The following is a 17,897-nucleotide window of genomic DNA, read 5'->3' as shown; positions in this document are numbered from 1 at the left end:
CTAAGTACAAACAGCTTGATGGAGATTCTTTGCTTGCCTTCTGATAGCTTGAAAGAGTTTGAGATTGCTGCAGAAACCGCAAGTTTTGTGTCATTAGATAGTTGTAGATTGATATTGCTTGTTGCCTGCAGAAGAGAACAAGACCACTATTAACAGTATGAAATCAACAACATTGACTTCATATGGTTGTAACTGTTTGTCCCACAAACTGCTGAAAAAATGGCAGATGGACTGGGAGCAAGAAAGAGTGCCAGGAGCAACACCCTTTCGGTATTAAACACACCTCTAAACATTAGCAAGGAAGTGTTTTGATTGGTTACCTTCCATGCACCTGAGTGAAAGCACACTAAGTAGTGTAATACCATAATTAGCAATGTAGGCATTTCTTGCAATAAAGTCTAATTCATTACCATGGAAACATTGGAACAATGCATAGAGCTGGCAACTAGCTACACTTAGGCTCTGTTTTGTCAAGAAAAAAAGTGAAATGGGAGGCTAAATACTAAAACTCATGGCAATTGATACGAGAACATAAAATCATGTGCTAGAATGTAAGGGCACCTGCCAATAAGCTCATTTCACAGCTATTTAACAGGTAACCTACAAACCAGCTAGTGATGGAGCACATTATATAGGTCTCCTGCATGAGTAGAACTGGACCAAGTCACTCAAGACTTCAAGCACTTGAAATTACTTCCAGGTAGAGAGTTGTTTTTTCCTCCTATGCAATTTTACAAAAATCAACTTCTTACACCGTTCTTTGTTGTTGAATAAGTAGTATTTAGGGTACTATTTTCCCTCAAAAAAAAAAAAACTTTCAACATATTGGGTGAAGATATTTTTTTAAAAAGCACAGTCCAGATCTCAGTGAAATTAAGGCATTTATGGCATTCCCACAGAAAACATGCTAATGGAAACTTCTAAAGAATTAACCCTAGAGGCTATGTTTAAAAGCTTACAGCAAAGAATTCCCAATCCACTTAGGTGCAATTGCTGTGTTTCAAAATGCCAGCAATAAGTACCACCTGCTGCTATTGTAACAGCATCATCTTAACTAAGACAATGCCAGAGACAGAACAGAAAGAAGCTGTAAAGTTAGGAGGCTTGGGGTAATAGCTTGTTCTGTCATGCTTTGTGATCTTAATTAGTAATCAGTGAAAACTGGTTGAGTGACAAAGGCATTAGTACCAGTAGTTTTCTATTCTGAAGTGGGAAAAGTTGCTGTTTGTACAGAAACCCAACTTGTTAACATGTGAGCTTTCTCTAATCAACAGCATAGAGGCTAAGCTTGACAATTGCATGATAAACTGCTGTAGCCAAGAGGCAGCACTGATAACACAAGGAAGAACCCTATGGTTCCATATGGTAAGATAATTTGCCTTTCTCTCCCTCCCTCCAAACAGCAAGTTTTCTCCACATAGATGCATGCAGGTATAGTCAAGGTAAACGAACAGCTACTTTACCTGGTTGGTACTATCTTCAGTTACGAATGAGAGAAACTGTCATATCACTAACAGATGGGAGAACATTAGGAGTGAGATTTATGTGACCTTTCAATGTATATGATCATTAACTTGATACAGGAATTAACCTGTAATCATGTCTATTTATCTAAGAACAGGCCCATTGGTAAAAGTTGAGCTTCTGAAATTATATAGTATTTTTAATGCCTTTAGCATAGAAGTATTCTGGAAAAATACTTAACGCAAGGCCATCTCTAGAGAATTTTAGATGCTTGACATTTAATTATTGAATGTTAGATATCAAATGTTCTAAGAGAGGATGTTTAAGGAATTGCCCTGGTGTCAAGACTACTGACCTCACTTTTTATTGTCTAAATGCATCTAACTTTCAGTGACATAACCCTTACAAACACATCAGCCTACCATCTTCATAGGCTGAATGAGAAGTGAGTGACTTCTCATGCTTTAAGTTTTGAATTATTGTTACCATGGTCTATTTATAAACATAAAGCTACCTAATAAAAGCAGAGTCTCTTTTCTTATAAATGTGCAGGCACCAATCATAGCTAAGTCACTGGGATTTTTTGCCAACCCTGGACTGGCACATCTTTAGACAGTAGCAGAGAAGTACCTTTTTCATACAGGGTCAAAAGTGCCTCTAAGCAAGGAGAAATCTGATTTTCACAGCAAGAAACAAAGTGGAAAAGAGCATTTGACAGATTTTAGTGAATCTGCAACTCCAACTCCAGATGTAACCTGTGCAGGTATCTTCAAGAGAGAAAGGTTACATCACATCTGAGCTGGTTTTGCAGCTATCCCTAATATTGAGTTACAGGGACCAGTTAGCCTGCATTTGAAAACACCTGAATTGTAGATGACCTGCTACCAAATTTGGGGGGACACTTAGCAGCATTTACCTCTCTTCTTGCACAACAGCCTCATCAAATGCCTGGGAGAGACGCTTCAGTCGGCAAATCCCCGAGGAGACCAGTTCCAGCTCGCAGTCAAACTCTCTGCAAACAAAGTAGCCATTACTAAAGAGCAAACAGGACTCACTAACTAGCTGACACTATCCAACCCACTGTCTTTACAGAAAAAGCTCTAACTATCTCTGGACTTTAGTCAGAAGTTTAGACTTCTAGCAACCATGCTCTGAATTCCACCAACTAGCTACTTCACATCTCCCTTCAGCCCCAAGACAGCTATCTTCCAGTTTAAGCACTTAGTTCAGATTAGTGAGGTTTGGATTCAGCTTCCAGCTTTGACATTTCTCACGTGACTTTGACCAAGACAAAACATCTGTGCCTTACAAAGTGCTTCCTGGGTCACAACCCTTTTTTAGTTTGTGTTATTTCTGAGGAAAGGGGAATCTCTATCCTATATAAAAAACTTGGCATAAGCAGAGGTATCCCAGGTATTTCTGCAATACAAACAGGCAGCTTTGGGAAAGTTAGAGCTAAGTAGGAATGAGGTGCATCTAAGGCAATTTACTGGAACAACGTCCGCAAAGAACTCTGGTTTATTCTAGAGTCAGATGAGGGCTGCTGACTGGTAAAGTGATAAAGACAAAGCTTGCTCTTTTCACAGCACAAAATGAAGTTTCATGGTTCAGCTTTATGCAGCATTCAGTCTATCTCTATAGAGGAACATTACTTTCTTTACTATTCTAACAGCACACCATTTCAGTGGAACAGGATAGCACCCATCTTAAAAGACACTTTAACCACAGTAATGAAAAAAAGCAGTAAGGATTACAAGAGTGTGACATACATCCTTCTGTTAGCAGAAGGTGATGAATAAGGACTCTTTAGTGCTGCTGCTCTCCTTGATCTCCGGAGTGGGACAGCATCTTTACCAAGCCAGCATGAGAAACGCCTCCATTCTCTCTGCTCTGTCATTCTTGTTGGCCCAAGCAAGGCTCTCTTGCTGGATCTTGGGGTGTCTCTGGAACTGGCTGCTGGAGTAACACTTTTCTTATGGCAAGGGGTTCGAAGTGGAGTGCTTCTCTTCTTGGAAGAGCTGGCTGCACAGCTTCTCCTGGCAATGGGTTCAGCTGGAAAGGCCACTAGTGAGTGTACTGGTTTTTGGCAAGACTTCTGTATTTTCTGAAACAGATATTGGTAGATACAGCATGCAAAATGAAGTCAGCCAGCCTAGAGTTTGGAACCAGAAAGAATAAGAACATATAAGCTGAATCCCTTGCTCTTGTTCTTATATAAGGTTTAACCTAGCTGAATGCTTCTCAGTCCTGCTGTATCCATATCTTGTTGGAATCATTTGCTCTCCTAATCTCGGGGGCTTGTCAAGGACTGTAGCAGGCATTGCAACAAAGATCCTGCCACTTTTGTGCAGTAAAGAGCCAGAGTCCCTAACACAACTGACACACTAAAGAAAGTTTCTGCCAACTGAAAGGACAGATCAAACTTGAATTTGCTACCCTGTTAAGTTAGATTGGCTATAATAGGGAATGTGCTAATGATAAATAGTATGGGTACAGGGAAAGAAAAAAAAACAGATATACACATTTCTCAAACACAATTCTTTGTAAATCACAGCCATCTCTACTCATATTCCTCCTCCTCCTGAAGGCTGCTCTGTCACACGAGTTATAGGAAGGCAAAGGGGTTTCTTCAGTAAGAAGAGGAAAGTATTGATAGAACTACTCCTCACATTTCTTTGTTTTGCCTTCCTCCCTGTTCTGCTAGATCCATAATTTGCCTATCTATAGCCTAGAAAAGATATTGAAGATTTTACTAGTTACCAGCCATAAGATAACCACTTGTTGTGCAGTCCATAGGATAGGCCCTCTGGTATAAAGCGTTCTGTACATCCAGAAATCTTAGTACTGAAATCAAAGCCAGAACTGAACTGTACCTACATTCAACTGCAAAGGCAACATACCTGGGACACTTTTCCCAAAGTGTTTTTTGCTGTTCTTGTGATGCTCTGGAGAGTTTGGTACTTGTCTTTTCCTTCCAGACTTTCCCAAGTTGGAGTCTCGTGGAAATTCAGCTCTACTTGCTTTAAAGGTATTCGCTTCCTTAGAGACATGCGTATGGTATTAAGAGAACTCAAAGAAGCCCTTCTCTTAAATTTGTCAGGCACAGGGCTCTCATTCTCATTGAGGTCAACTAGGAGCTGGTGTTTCTGCCAGCCCATTGTTGTCTTAACATTCTGGAGCACAGATACCATCTTGTTCCAGTTCTTGGTCAAGAGTATATCTAAAATTATCAGAATGAGGAAAAAAATAGAGTATACCAGAGCAAAAAGGTGGAAAAAAAGAAATAGTTCTATAATACATTTGTTTACAACTGCGTGATGCAGCAAAATTAGAACTGAGCAGACTTTTACTTGGGAACCTAAATCTGCATAGATTTCCAGAGCTATCTAAGTCGGTGTGTTTTCATGAGAAAATTGTTATTTATACTGCACAGGCCTGATAAACTGTGAGATTCAAGCTCATAAGGTAAAATGCTCTCTAATTGCTAGTTTTTTGTTAGCGTCTCAGAATGAGACCCAACCTCCCAAATTTTTAGCTTCATTAATTGTATCAGACAAGTTTGCACACTTAGTGTCTCCTACCTGAGTTGCTAGCTTAAAGGGTCACTCTTAAGTCACGGTTGCAATTCTGTATACACAAGTCCTGAAAATGGACAAGATTGTTACTTGCAGATAAGATCAACTGGAGGGGCTAGATGTGGTATGATAGATATCATCTATCCCTATATGATAGCTACCTAGATATCATTGAGGAGTAGTTTACATTCCCAATTTTCAGTGGCTAACAGGCAAGATATTGCTAGTGAACTACTTCTAAAAAGCAATTGAAATTCAAATGTATGTTAGCAATCTGAGTTATGAGTGAGCCAATTTCACCAAACCTTCAGTATAGTTTAGAAGTGCTGTTAATAAAAAGCTGAGTGGTCTCTACTACTGATATGCTGCACATTACAGAAGCCTATTAACATCTCTCCTTACAATCCCTGAGCTCCAGGATTGTCTCCACCTCTCACAAATGTCCTCGCTTGTATCAGAAAGCAATAAGATCTACTGAAATCTTTTAATTTTTGAAGGTGTTTGGCATATACAAATATGAAAAAGCTGGTAAGCAGGTAACCAGCTAATACACTTACTAGCCCACAGCTTAACAGACTTCCTTTTGATAAGCAGATTATGACTATTGACTAATTCATGCTGAAAAGCTTTACCGAGGTGCAACGCCCAGAAAGCAGACCCCCCCCCGTGCGGGGCTGCATCTGCGCTGTTGCCAGCCTGGCGCCGCGCAGTGCAGCACGGCATGCCGCTTCACCTGCGCCCCGCGGCTAGGGGCACGCGCAGCTGCTGAGCCAGGCACCTTGCGCTGCTGCTGTCTCTTAGTTCCAGCCGCTTTTCTGTCCCCCCCGGCCGCGAAACGCTGCTCGCGGCCGTACTTACAGCTCCAGCGACGGACGGACACGAGCGACCTGCTGCCACCACCTCAGGGGAGCAGCTGCTGCGCGCCCGCCGCCGCGTTTAAATCGCGCGCCGCCCGCTGGGGCTCTGCGGATTGGCGCCGCAGCCGCGGGCCGCCCCCATTGGCTGCGCGCGGCGGCCGTTGGGTGGCGGGGCGTCGTGCGCCGGCGCGTGGCGGGCGCGCGGGCGGGAGCAGGAGGCGCAGCCGTCACAGGAAGGATGGCGGAAGCGTCCGGAGAGCGGGATGCCCGGCTGGGAATCCAGGTCACTACGCCCTTTTTTTCTAGTATTAATTCTGGACCAAAGTCTTACGGTTTCTTCCCCTCCACTGCCGCATACAGCTGTAAGGGGTGGATACAGACAGAGTTCAGCTGCCCAGTGTTGTACCAGGAATTGCAGTGTGCTGTGTGGCAGATGAGGCAGCAGAGAAGGGCCACGTGCAGAGAATGCAGGGATTCTCTTTTAGCTATCCCAGAGGAAAATTAGTGCATAAGACGTGTAAGACATTTATCTTTAAAATACTTATGCCTGAAAAAAGGGGGGGGGGACAGGACAGCTCAGTAAATGTCCCCCTACTAATTGCAATATATTTCTCCTTGTTAACAGCCCTGCGTGCTGTTCTCTTTCCTCTGCCTGTTGACTTATAGCTTACAGATAGGTGGAGATGTGTTTTTCGCCCTGCAAAAATCTCGATAGGGAATGTTCTTTGGGTCTTCTCAGCTGCAAATTGCATCTGGATCCACAATGTGTTAGGGCTTGGCTGGAGTCTCCATCTGAACAGGCAAAATTGGGTCCTTTCTAAATGACTGACAGTTTTATGACAAACAGATATTGTTGGGGTGTGTGTGAGCACAAGAAGTGAACTTAAGTGACAATCATATCCCTGTCCTCAGCTTCTGGAGTAGCAGAGGTTTTGGATCTACACTGATACTGGAAAGAAAGAAGACAAAATTTCCCAAACGCAGACATGGTGCTAATCAAACAGACAGTGTGTGCTGACACAGAGCTACCATAGGACTGGCGAAGCCTAAGCCAAAAGGGAACCAATATGCTAAAGTTAAATTGCCTACACTTTCAAGCCTATTTTAAAAATGAAAATGTAAATATCTGACCTTTTGCTGTTATAAAGAAGCTCTCAGAGGAACTGCAGATTTTTTTTATCTTATGCGGCTTCTGTTGTCTCCATCTGTTTCAAATTTGCTACCTCAGTACATCTTTTGAGTCACATCTTTGGTGCTGCCAGCCAATGAGCCTTGATTTTAGAGTGTAGAAAATTATCAGTTGATATTTTTCCTGTTTCATCCCCAAGACCAACAGTACCAATTGACATGGTAAGACTTATGCACCATAAAGATGAGAAGTAAGTGCATTCTGAAGGTTTGCCTCTGCAAAGGTTTAAATAAAGCACAAGTTTTGCATGCCTGTTGGCTATTGACAGAGCTGACTAGTAGTCAGCATGATCTGTAAATGTGCTGATGAAAGCAAGGGCCTAACAGACAGCAGTGGGAGCTAGCTTGCATTTCACAGCTGGAGTTTGCAGCTATGCAAACCTAACCCCCCCCCCCCCCGCCCTGGCACGAAGCCCCTCGCCGTGACGTCACAAAGGTGACCGCTCTGCTCCCTGGCAATGGCTGACCCCCGGCGGGAGGGAGGGAGCGCCGCAGCAGGAGGTCCGGACAAGGAAGGCCCGAGCTTTGGAGGCAGAAGATCAGAGCCGGAAATGTGCTTGGAGCTCTGAGTGTTTAAAACAGTCCAATCTGGAGAGCAGAACCGGTAATTTTTTACATTGTTGTTGTTTACTTACCTGTTTTACCACTACCCAGTTGGCCTCCTGACTTGTCAGTCTGAATATCCTACTTGGACTTAGTAGATGGATAACTCATATAATAGGACAGCTTATATTGCTTATTAATCTAAACAACAAGTGTACCATAATCTTTGGCAGGATGCTACCTCAGATTATCTTGGCACAGTATCACAGAATCAAACAATCAAGAGTAGCTGAGGTTGCAGTGGACCTCTGGAGAGCATTTAGTCCACACACACTCAAGCAGTGTCAGCTAGAGCAGGTTGCCCAGGACTGTGTCCAGTTGGGTTTTGAATATGTCCAAGCTTGGAGTTTCTACAGCTTCTGTGGGCAAACTGTTTCAGTGTTCAACCACCCTCACAGTGCAAAAGTGGTTTCATATTTTCAGATGGAATTTCCTCTGTTCAATATGTGCCTATTGCCTCCTGTCACTGGGCATCACTGAGAAGAGATGAGTCTGGCTCTGATCAGAGCTGCAGGACATCCTGTGTGAGCATAGTACTCCAGAGGGCTAAAAATAGTAATTTGTGCTAGTTTTGTTTACTGTTGTTCATGTTTGTGTAGCCCAAAACAGGAGATACTTTTAGAAACTAAGCACCAGGCCCAAACCGTCATAAATAATGTGGTGCTTACCAAAGGTTTCTAGAGCCTGTAACTTGATTGTTTGACTAGGCTGAAGGCCAAAAAGCTCAAAAATCTGTTCTGTGTTCTTGCTGTGATTTTTTTTATTCATACATTGCTTTTTTTCCCCTCTTGATTTAGGTTAGACTGCAATTTAGACCCAAGAGCTTGTTTGATCATGACAGCTTGAGTACAGAGGCAAAGGAAGGATTGTTGCTTTTGAATGTAAAGAAACAATCTTTTAGCTTTTCACTTGAAAGACTTTATTCTGTTAGGGATGACAAGTAATCTAGCCACAGCTTTCTTCATCTAACTTTAGTTCATCACACAGAAAAGAAGTGAAAAACTGTCTCCTCAATGGAAGATGACAATGAGCCTGAGCAGAGCTGCTGGGCTGGTTTACCTGATGTCTGTCTGAGGCACGTCTTCCATTGGCTAGATGACAGGGATAGATCTCGGGCTGCCTTGGTCTGTAAAAAATGGAGTCGAGCCATGTACTCCGGATCCCTCTGGAGAACCAGAACCATCACATTCAATGGCCGACCATCAAGGGCACACACATTTGAATTTGAAACTGCACTGTGGTATGTCAAGAAATTTGGCAAGTATTTGGAGCACCTTGAGATCAAATTATTGAATCCTTACAATGCTGTCTTGACCCGAAAATTTCAAGTCACTATGAGAGGTCTTCTCTCACACTTGGGTAAATGTAATAGCCGCCTGGTATCCCTGAGCATCCAGCATCTGGAGTTAGACCGTGTGGTCTGGAAAAGCATGGTAAGGGCTCAGTTTATCAAGAACTTAGGAACCTTCCTGAAAAGAATGAGCAAACATCTTGATTATCTCAACTTAAAAGGAGCAAGAGTAACCTTGGAAGAAGGCTGCGAGCTTCTGAATTCTCTGAGCTACCTGAGAAACAAAAGCTTTATATCTGAAGTCAACATTGAAGATTTCTTTAGTCTCCACCTTCCCATCTACAGCAGTACATTGTTCCACCAAGCTATATCCAAGTTCCACAGCCTGGTCATCCTGACTTTCAATTACAACTGTATCTCTGATGAACTGCTGGACATCCTGTCTAAGCACAGTGCTCATTCCCTCTGCACCCTGAATATCAAATGCCATATCCATGATCCTCATGGGCAAGTGGTGTGGGGGATGTCATGGGCAAACCTAGCCAGGAGAGCCCCACAACTGAATGTGAACTTCTTCTTTGAAAGAGTCATGAAACATGATCACCTAGCCAGGATCCTGCTAGTGGAGATCCCAGTCAGGAGCATCAGTTTACGGAGCTGCTATTTCAGTGACCCGGACTGGACAATGAGACCTACCCTCATCAACCTTCTTCCAGCCTACAGGCATGTTCTGCAGGTAGTGGAGCAGTAGTGGCATCTTACTATAATATCACAAAGCTCAGCAAATATTCTTACTCATACAGGCCTTTTGCCTAATGGCAGGCATCAGTGGGAATGCTTGACCACAGTTGAATGTTCAGAAGGTAATTTTTGTAAGGGACAGCTATTCCAGCATCCCAGCAATAGTCTAGTTCCAGTAACTATTTTTGTCCAGTTACAGTCCCCATCATGCTGTTTCTTACTAATATCAGGGTAGTGTCAGGTTGCCCTCATAAAATGCTAACAGCTGAAATACAGGTGGCTGTAGTATCATCAGTAAGAGCCTTTCAGGCTCTTTACTTACACTTCAGGAAAGTGTCATTTTGCAAGAAAGCTTTGGCTTTATCCTTGACATACAGCTTTATGTTAGTTTAGTAGCTGATAACTTATCCTTTCATATTTTCTGAAATCCACCCTTTTGTAGGGAAATCCACGTATAAGGAAAATACTCTATACATGTTGTTTTTTTACAGGACTGTAGGCTGCCTCAAACTATGCTTACAGTTTTGCTCCATTTTGGCAGTACAAATGTCTTACAGCATGTGTGAATTAATTGATGCCCATGTCAAGATTAATTGATGCCCATATCAAGGCACTTTAGCATTCCTACTGTTGTACTAAGCTGACCCTTGTAAATGAGCACCATCCTGTGCATGCCTGATGGAAGCAGATGGCCTTCTAACTAATGGTTACTGACAGCTTTCTTTAAGTTGCACTGCAGGGTTTCCAGTAAACACCACAGATCTATAAAGCTTTCTAGAAATTTTGTTTGAATCTAGTTTTTATCTGGGATCATTTCTGATACATGAAATAATAGCGTGGCATGAGCAGTGGGTGCTGCACCTTCTAGATGGTAGTAAAAGCTGTCTGAGAATGATGTGTATTGCACAAAGGATCTCTATCTTAATGGGAAAGTGGTGATTATGATGGCATATACTGTTGTCATAAAAAAAATGATTCTCTGCTAATGCCAAGGTACAAAATTGATCTGCTGGCAATCACTTCTGTTGGTAAAATTGGAGCAGTTCTTGGTAATTGAATTCTGATTATTGCTGCTTTTGATAATAAGCTTTGTTAAGCTGTACAAGTACTAACAATGTTCTTTCTTTTTCAAGAAATTAACTCTTGAAGTAAACAATGACCATGAACTGCTGGACAATGAGCTGCTACAGCTCATTTTATCATGCAAGAGGTTGTTTTTTCTGAAAGTCTGGGCATTTCTTAGTGTCACCTTTATGGAGAAGCTTCTACAAAACCGTGCAGAAAAGAAATGCATTTTGACTACTATAAAGGTAAGAATCTGTGCTGCAAAACTCCCATTTTCTTCCTCTCTCCTATACCCAGAGAAAGTTGAGGTCCCCATTCCTATAGAAAGGTCAATTATGGAAATGTTAACATAATCATCTTCCCTATAGTATATTTTAGCATGATCTGTAAGGATCCTCACAGCCACTCACAGAAACAGGTCTCTCTAACCTACTCAGCCAAGCACAGAATACTATTAAAGTTTATTAACTGGCCCCAGCTATTCCACAAGTCCTTGCTAGGCAAAGGGTCTCCTGTCACCTCCCAGTTCAAGCTAGGGTTCCCTGGTCACATCCTAGGCCCAGTGCTTGGCACTATGCCTAATTTGAAGCATGCAGTTGAATCTCACTAAATTGCAAAAGGATATAAACACATCTCACTGAATAAGGATGCTGTGTTGAATTGGGGCCAGGCCACAGCTGTAACTAGAGAAAAACATGCTTTCCCAATCCTTTGCCTGCTAGATTCCAACTTCAGTAGAACCTCCCAGATCTATGCAGATGCCAGGGATGCATCTGTTCTGGGGGCAAAAGAAGCCTTGTTCTCCCCAAAAATTCTTTGGCAGGGGATGAGTCAGTCTTCACTCTGTCTAGAGTGAAAACAGAGTAATGACCTCAGAATTTCAATTCAAAACAAAGGAATTTGACTCCTCTAGATTCCTTAGTCACAGAGACTTCCTGTTGCCACCAGCTTTAATGGCTGAGCCGTGTATCTGAGAGACATGACTGCCGTTCATGCACACAGGTCAGGATTTACACAGCCCGACAAGAGACCAGTGAGGAGGATCGGCTGTTGCGTGATATTTACAAGAAGTTCAAATACCTGATTGACTCAGAGCTTAATTATTTTGTCATCACCTACCCAATGGTGTAAGCCACAGGGAGAAAGAAAAACACCCAGTCACACCTGCAAATGAGGAACTGATCCTTTGGAGGGCATTAGTAGGGCACTTGAATCTTTTCAGCGATGCCTCTAAAAGGGAAATACCATTACAGCAAGAGACAGGCAAAAGACAATTTTACGATCCCATGAATTAAAATGTTGGATTTGGGAATTGGCCTTCCATGTCTCCACCATTATTTATTCTTGCCTTTGCTTTGTTTTCCCAGCACTGAGACATTTTCCACCCTTACAGGCATCTCTAGTAAAAGTGAGGCCCTCCTCTCTATTCAGCACTTTGTATTGTAGAACTTCAAACACCTTACCAATGAAGTCCATCCCATGATTTCCATTTTACAGATAGAGAAACTGAGGCATGGGGTAAGGAGTGATTAGACCAAAGTCAACCTTGGGCTTGATCTTGATTCAGATGTAGTCAGATGCACTATCCAATACATCACCAATCCCTACTTCCTACTAAATTTGATATACACTGTGTGCCCAGTTGTTAACAGCAGACAGATGTTTTCTGCACAGTTTTCTAACAATGGCTTATGAGGGAACTCCTGTTTTGACTTCTACAGCTTCTAGACTTCTCCATGGCAAAAGATACCATGGGTTGCACCCAAGATCAGTAATAAGAAGAAGGGACATTCCTTCTTACTCTTTAACTTTATTGGTAAGTGGGAGATTTCATCAGATGTTCTGGAGCACAGATATCTGTGAGACAGAGGACTGTAACTGCTAGGTCTCTTTTAATTACCTCATAAAACTAGAGTCAATAGTGCATTTTTAACTCTAACTTTGCACCCCCCCATCTCTGAGCAGGAGCTAGCTAGCCTCCCAGTGTGACAGCTTCAGAAGTTGTTAATGGCAATAGATTCCCTCATTTGCATGCAGAGCACTTCATCAATGTACAATGTATTCTCCTTGACCTGGATCTCCTCCTCCAAGGAAAGCTGTCGGCGGCTCAGACCTTTCAACTCTGCTTCAGCCTGTGCCAGTGTGTCCTTTAATCTAACAGGGAAAAAACAGACAGACAGTTGAAACACATGGATATTTTTCATATGGGATAAGAAACTTTGGTGAAAAACCCACGGAAGGGGATTCACACAGAGACAACAGCCATGCAGCTCCCCCTAAAGTGTCCCACTCCTAAAGAAAAAAATGATTCCCGACTTTTCAGCAAAAATTAACCCAGTAATCTATACTACAAATTTCTCATTCTTCCATTGTTTCACTTACCTCTGAATATTGTTTGTAATTTCTTGAACTTCACTAATCAGCCTGTGCTGCACTGTGTCGCAGCACAGTTCCACATTGGGGCGATGGGTTCTTGCCTCCAAGCGAGTTTGAGCCACTTGAACAGGTCCTCCTTTATCAGTGATTGCTTTCTCTAAGGCTGCAATGTTCTTCTCCTGTGAGGCAGTCTCATTCATCACCTTAACAAACCCAACAGAAGGAAGTGCTGCACACTGTCTCTTAGAGTGAGTGAGATCATCAACATATTCTTTAATAGCTATTGTACAAACAGTCACAGTAATACTCATAATGTTTTAAGGTATTTCATTAAAACATTTTACAAAAGTTGGCCAGGATTATTATACCTTTATTGGAAAAGAAGTGACAGTATTATGAACAAGAGCTGGAATTTAAACTCAGCAATTAAAAAAACATTTAAAGCTCTGTTTTCATGTATCTAATTTGAGGCAGATTGCTCCTGGTTTTCTAAGCTATTAGACTTTTGCATTGCAATCACGAAAAAATCCTTTAAAGAGCCCCATGTGTCTATAAACCACAAGGGAAATCCTGACTTTACTGAAGTCTACAGCTTCATGTTTCCATTGAGTGGGAGATTCCAGAAAATTTACCTCTATAGTAATGTGCATAGAACTGATAAGATAAAATCTAAGTATTCTATAAAGAAAAAGGGAAATGTGCCAAGTTTGCCAGTGTTGAAAAGATGAAAATTTTAAAGAATAATAGCTCAAGAAACTGATTTCACAGAATAGACTGATGACCCTAGCCCATTGTTTCCACTATTTCTGCTGATTGTCCCCTACTACTTACCACTGAAAGGAGTGTCTCTAGCTTGTGCTTTGCATCTTTGACCTCTTTCACTCTATTTCTAAAAGCAGCATTCACCGTCTCAAATTGCTTGCGCACGTCGTTCACTGTCTGGGAGAGGATGCAGTCAATCAGTGCCCTCAGTGCCAAAGAATTGTTTCTCTGTTTGTCAGCCTTTTCAATATTTACGATTGAAAAATCTATCCACTCTTCAAGGCTCACAGAACTAGAAGAGATACAAAATGAAAAGTCATCAACTGGCAGTATTAGATTATCTGTGAATTAATAAATCTATACTTATTGCTCCACAAAAAACAAGTAGTAGTGTTAACGAGATCAAAGCAGTACTATTAACTGCAGGGCCCTGCTGGCATCAGCTGTGCTGAGAATTCTACAGGTACAAAATAAAGACTCTCTACCTCAAACATTTCAGAGGAAACAAAGATAGGATGGAAACCAGTTTGCCAAAGTCACAAAGCAAGTTTTTTACAACTTTTCTTTTTTCGTTATGAGGGATTGATTGTGGGGGGAGGCACAGATAACCAATATTTCTTAGAACACCTGTCATTAATTATGCTTTTATTGATAGAGTTAAGCAGTTGCTATTTATAGCAGGTAACTATCTCCACGCAACACATTCACTTACTCTCTCACAGGTCACTTAACATGCTAAAATAATCATTCATAGTTACCTAGTTGGAGCAACTGTTGGAAAGCCAAACATATCTGTATACCCAGAAGCAGAAGGTCCTACTAGCAGACTAGTGGCTTGTAAGAAAGTATTTTGAAAGACCCTCACAGGATCCTTTTTTTTTTCACTGGGTGTATATGTAACCCTGTAGTCATCATTTGCATATAATAGCCAACACCCTTCCAGATGTGGTCCAAGTTAAACAACTTGTTGTTGATGCACACTAACTTGTACTAGTGGCATTGTACAGAGCTGCCAGACTCTTGTGTTCTGACTTCAGCAGCAGCATCAACAGCACTTACTAATCTCCAGAGTATATCCATCCTTCAGACAGTATCGCACACTACTTTCTTACTATGTGCTTTTTCTGTCTTCAGCCTATTGTTTTGTAGTATCTCTTTCTCCACTCAAACCGTTCAGAGTAATACACACAGAAGGAGCCTTCATGACAAATTAATGACAGCGTCAGGAACTGGCCCTATGCAGCCTGTGTCCCAGTCAAGCAGTTTCCCTACCAGGACACCCTAGCAGGGAGAGGAAGTTAAATCAGTAAGTCTATTCTGGGTTCCAGCAGTGTATGAAATTTTGCTGTAGTTGTTAGCCTCAGAATCTTTTAATGAACTGCAGTTCACTAGAAGTGTGGTTATTGTGGCCTACTTCGCAGGCATATTACACAGATACTGAAGTGATGGACAGAAGTATAAAAATTTCTATGATGGACATGATCTGTCATACACAATTACTTCAATTGTTTATTATGGTAAAACTCAAACTGTCTGTATGAGCTGAATGTATGTTCACTGAGTGAAATAACCACTTACTTTCCTTCTATTTTCACCACATCATTATTAGCATAGTTGATATCAGGACTGTTGTTTGTCAAGCTAGCACAGTAATCATCAATTGTTAAGGCTGTGAACTTGTCCCTCAGATCCATTTCCAGTTTGTACTTTGCTGAACGGTTCATTCTAGAAGAGAAAACAACCAGACTGAAGATAAACTGACAAAACAGCAGTCTTCTTCAGCCCTTAACAGTGGTAAACTTGTCAATGACCCAACACCTAGGCATTAAGTCTCCCCAAAACAGCAGGTGTGATAAGCAATGCAAATACTATTATGGAATTCTGCATATATGAACTGTTAGTTGCAAAGCCTACAGTTCCACAGCCTGATGCTGCCTCCACAGAACTGATGGTATAATTCCCACTGCAATAAAAGGCACAGGTCTGGATCCTGAGATCACTAAGAATTATGTGCAAGTACTTTCAGTTCTACCTGAAACTAACTTCACACTATTAATGATCAAATGGATGAACTAGAACTGAGCTTCTGTAACTGTTTAGCACTGAAGGTAACTTTGGACCCATGCTCAGCTTGACTCTACAGCTTCTCCGGAAGATCGCTATCCTACTTTTCAGCTACCCAATATTCAGTTATGCGCTTTGGCTCCACACCTGATTTGCTCATTGGTTTGTTCCAATGTACGTTCAAGCAAAGCAATAACTCCTTGGAAGACTTCAGTTTCCTTGATTAGTTCCTGTTCCACTTCATCATGGACCAAGTCAATCCCAACTCGCCTCTCCCTAAAGAAAAGAAGAGCCATCAGCCATATCATTGTTCAACTATCTGCAGTTGATGAAGCCCAAATTTCCATAACCAAGGCTTTTTCTTGCGACACTGGAAATGGTCATCGTTCTTTCATAGCTTTGGTTTCCCAGTGTGACACCACAGAAATCAGACTGACTCTGCTGCAGAAGTAAGACCTTAGATTGCAGGCTTTTTTTCTTATTTGTTAATGATTTGTAATCTATATTTCTTCTCTGTCTGCATGCTATTCTTTCTTAATCTCACCTGTTCAGGAGACACTGTTGGGCAATGACAAGTGGTTCTTTGCAGCTTTCTAAGGCTTTCTCCAGCCTGGTCTTGAAAGTCAATAGTACCTCTGTCTCATTAACAATCTGTTCAAGTTTGTCAACTAATTCTTGCTTCCAGAATTTTATTTCATCCAGTCTCTGTTCTGCAGATTGAAAATTGCAAGTATGTATTAATATAAGTCCATCTTCTTTGCTAGAGCACTGTAGATCAGGCCTTAGCTAAAGATAGAAGGACTCAATCCTCAATGGAGTGCATTTAGTGCTTTAAGCTGATGTTCAGAGATAGTTTTGCAACCATGTGTCAGGAGATTTGCATGGACTATCTTTCTGTGTATTTTGGACCAGTAATTTATCTGTTATAAAATAAAGAATTCACTTCAAAATATTTTTAAAGTATTTTGATTTTTTTTCCATGAGATCAGATAACATAGCATGGTCATGTAGTACATATACTTCTATTTCTAAGGTCATCTTAATCGCACAGGTCAAATAACACATCATGACACCAACAGAATTACCTATTTTCTTGTTGACATCACTTTGGGTTTTCTGAGTTGTCTTTTCTGTTTCGTCCACCAGCCTCTGACTCTCAGCTGTCACACGTTCTGAACTGGATTTCTGAGACTCTGTACTGGCATAGAGCATTTTGTTTGCAATGTACCAGTCTGGGGGAAGACATTTGGGTGGAGCTTGCAACAATTTGGCCATTGTGTTTTGGAAAGGTTCTGGATATAAAACAGGAACAGAGTCACAGGTCAATTCTTGGAATGTGTAACCTGGAAACAGGAATAGCATTATTTTTTGGTAGCAGAAGCAAGAACAGGGAAAGACAAGTCCATGATGGTCAGATTCTTGCCCCTTTTACCTGGAAAATGAGGAAGGTGGAAAAGATTCCTTCTGCTCAAGGTTCCCCAAGAGTTTGCCAAGAAGATGTGGAAGAGAAGATTTGGATTGGGAGAATGAAGAAACAAGAATTTAGGAATGGAAGCTAGGAGAAAAAGACCTGACTTGAAAGAGGAAATGAGAGGGAAAGATGAGCCTTCAGTGATGGGATGAGGAAGACAAAGGAAAGCAAATGAAAGGATACATATGAGGGAGGAAGGAATTACTAACGGGACAAACACAGAGAAGTGAAAAAAGAGCGACCAAATATAAAAGAGTCTCCCATCAGTTGCAGAAATAAGTTTTAAGAATAAGGCTGGAGAGCTGGATGAGCTCTACTTTATAAGAAATCAAATGGTTGTTAGGGAAAAAAGAAGACAGGACCTGAAAAGATGAAGGAGGAAATACAGCAGATAAATGAGGAAATGAAAAAGTCTAGAGAAGGCTAAAAGAAAAAAAGAA

General features: G+C 41.5%; 3 protein-coding genes across 5 annotated transcripts; 1 reads left to right on the top strand and 2 right to left on the bottom strand.

Moving 5' to 3' along the window:
• On the bottom strand, window positions 1-5,911 carry PIMREG (PICALM interacting mitotic regulator). Its single transcript, XM_062592670.1, is given in 6 exon segments — window positions 1-67; window positions 69-125; window positions 2,381-2,476; window positions 3,234-3,568; window positions 4,365-4,684; window positions 5,898-5,911. Coding segments are annotated over 5 exon segments (846 nt in total). The 5' UTR covers window positions 4,656-4,684; window positions 5,898-5,911.
• A 226-nt stretch (window positions 5,912-6,137) lies between these two features.
• FBXO39 (F-box protein 39) lies at window positions 6,138-16,889 on the top strand. Of its 3 annotated transcripts, none has more exons than XM_062592337.1 (4): window positions 6,138-6,179; window positions 8,490-9,714; window positions 10,853-11,029; window positions 15,611-16,889. In XM_062592337.1, the coding sequence occupies exons 2-4, from the start codon at window positions 8,701-8,703 to the stop codon at window positions 15,635-15,637; spliced, it is 1,218 nt and encodes a 405-aa protein (XP_062448321.1). In that variant the 5' UTR covers window positions 6,138-6,179; window positions 8,490-8,700; the 3' UTR covers window positions 15,638-16,889. The 3 variants fall into 3 exon arrangements, with proteins under 3 accessions (XP_062448321.1, XP_062448320.1, XP_062448322.1); XM_062592336.1 differs by lacking the exon at window positions 6,138-6,179 and adding an exon at window positions 7,561-7,688 and having other exon boundaries at window positions 8,485-9,714; XM_062592338.1 differs by lacking the exons at window positions 6,138-6,179; window positions 15,611-16,889 and adding exons at window positions 7,561-7,688; window positions 11,787-11,936 and having other exon boundaries at window positions 8,485-9,714.
• TEKT1 (tektin 1) lies at window positions 12,773-17,261 on the bottom strand. Its single transcript, XM_062592339.1, has 7 exons — window positions 17,072-17,261; window positions 16,531-16,696; window positions 16,134-16,262; window positions 15,501-15,647; window positions 13,992-14,214; window positions 13,167-13,363; window positions 12,773-12,938 (listed from the first exon to the last, which is right to left on the bottom strand). Exons 1-7 carry the CDS (start codon window positions 17,259-17,261, stop codon window positions 12,779-12,781), a joined length of 1,212 nt encoding a protein of 403 aa, XP_062448323.1. The 3' UTR covers window positions 12,773-12,778.
• Between the last annotated feature and the right edge of the window lie 636 nt (window positions 17,262-17,897).

The sequence above is a fragment of the Rhea pennata genome, chromosome 20 (assembly GCF_028389875.1).
Source record: "Rhea pennata isolate bPtePen1 chromosome 20, bPtePen1.pri, whole genome shotgun sequence".
Classification (NCBI taxonomy): Eukaryota; Metazoa; Chordata; class Aves; order Rheiformes; family Rheidae; genus Rhea; species Rhea pennata.
The sequence above is the reverse complement of the archived record's forward strand: the minus strand, read 5'-3'. Positions and strand labels throughout refer to the sequence as shown.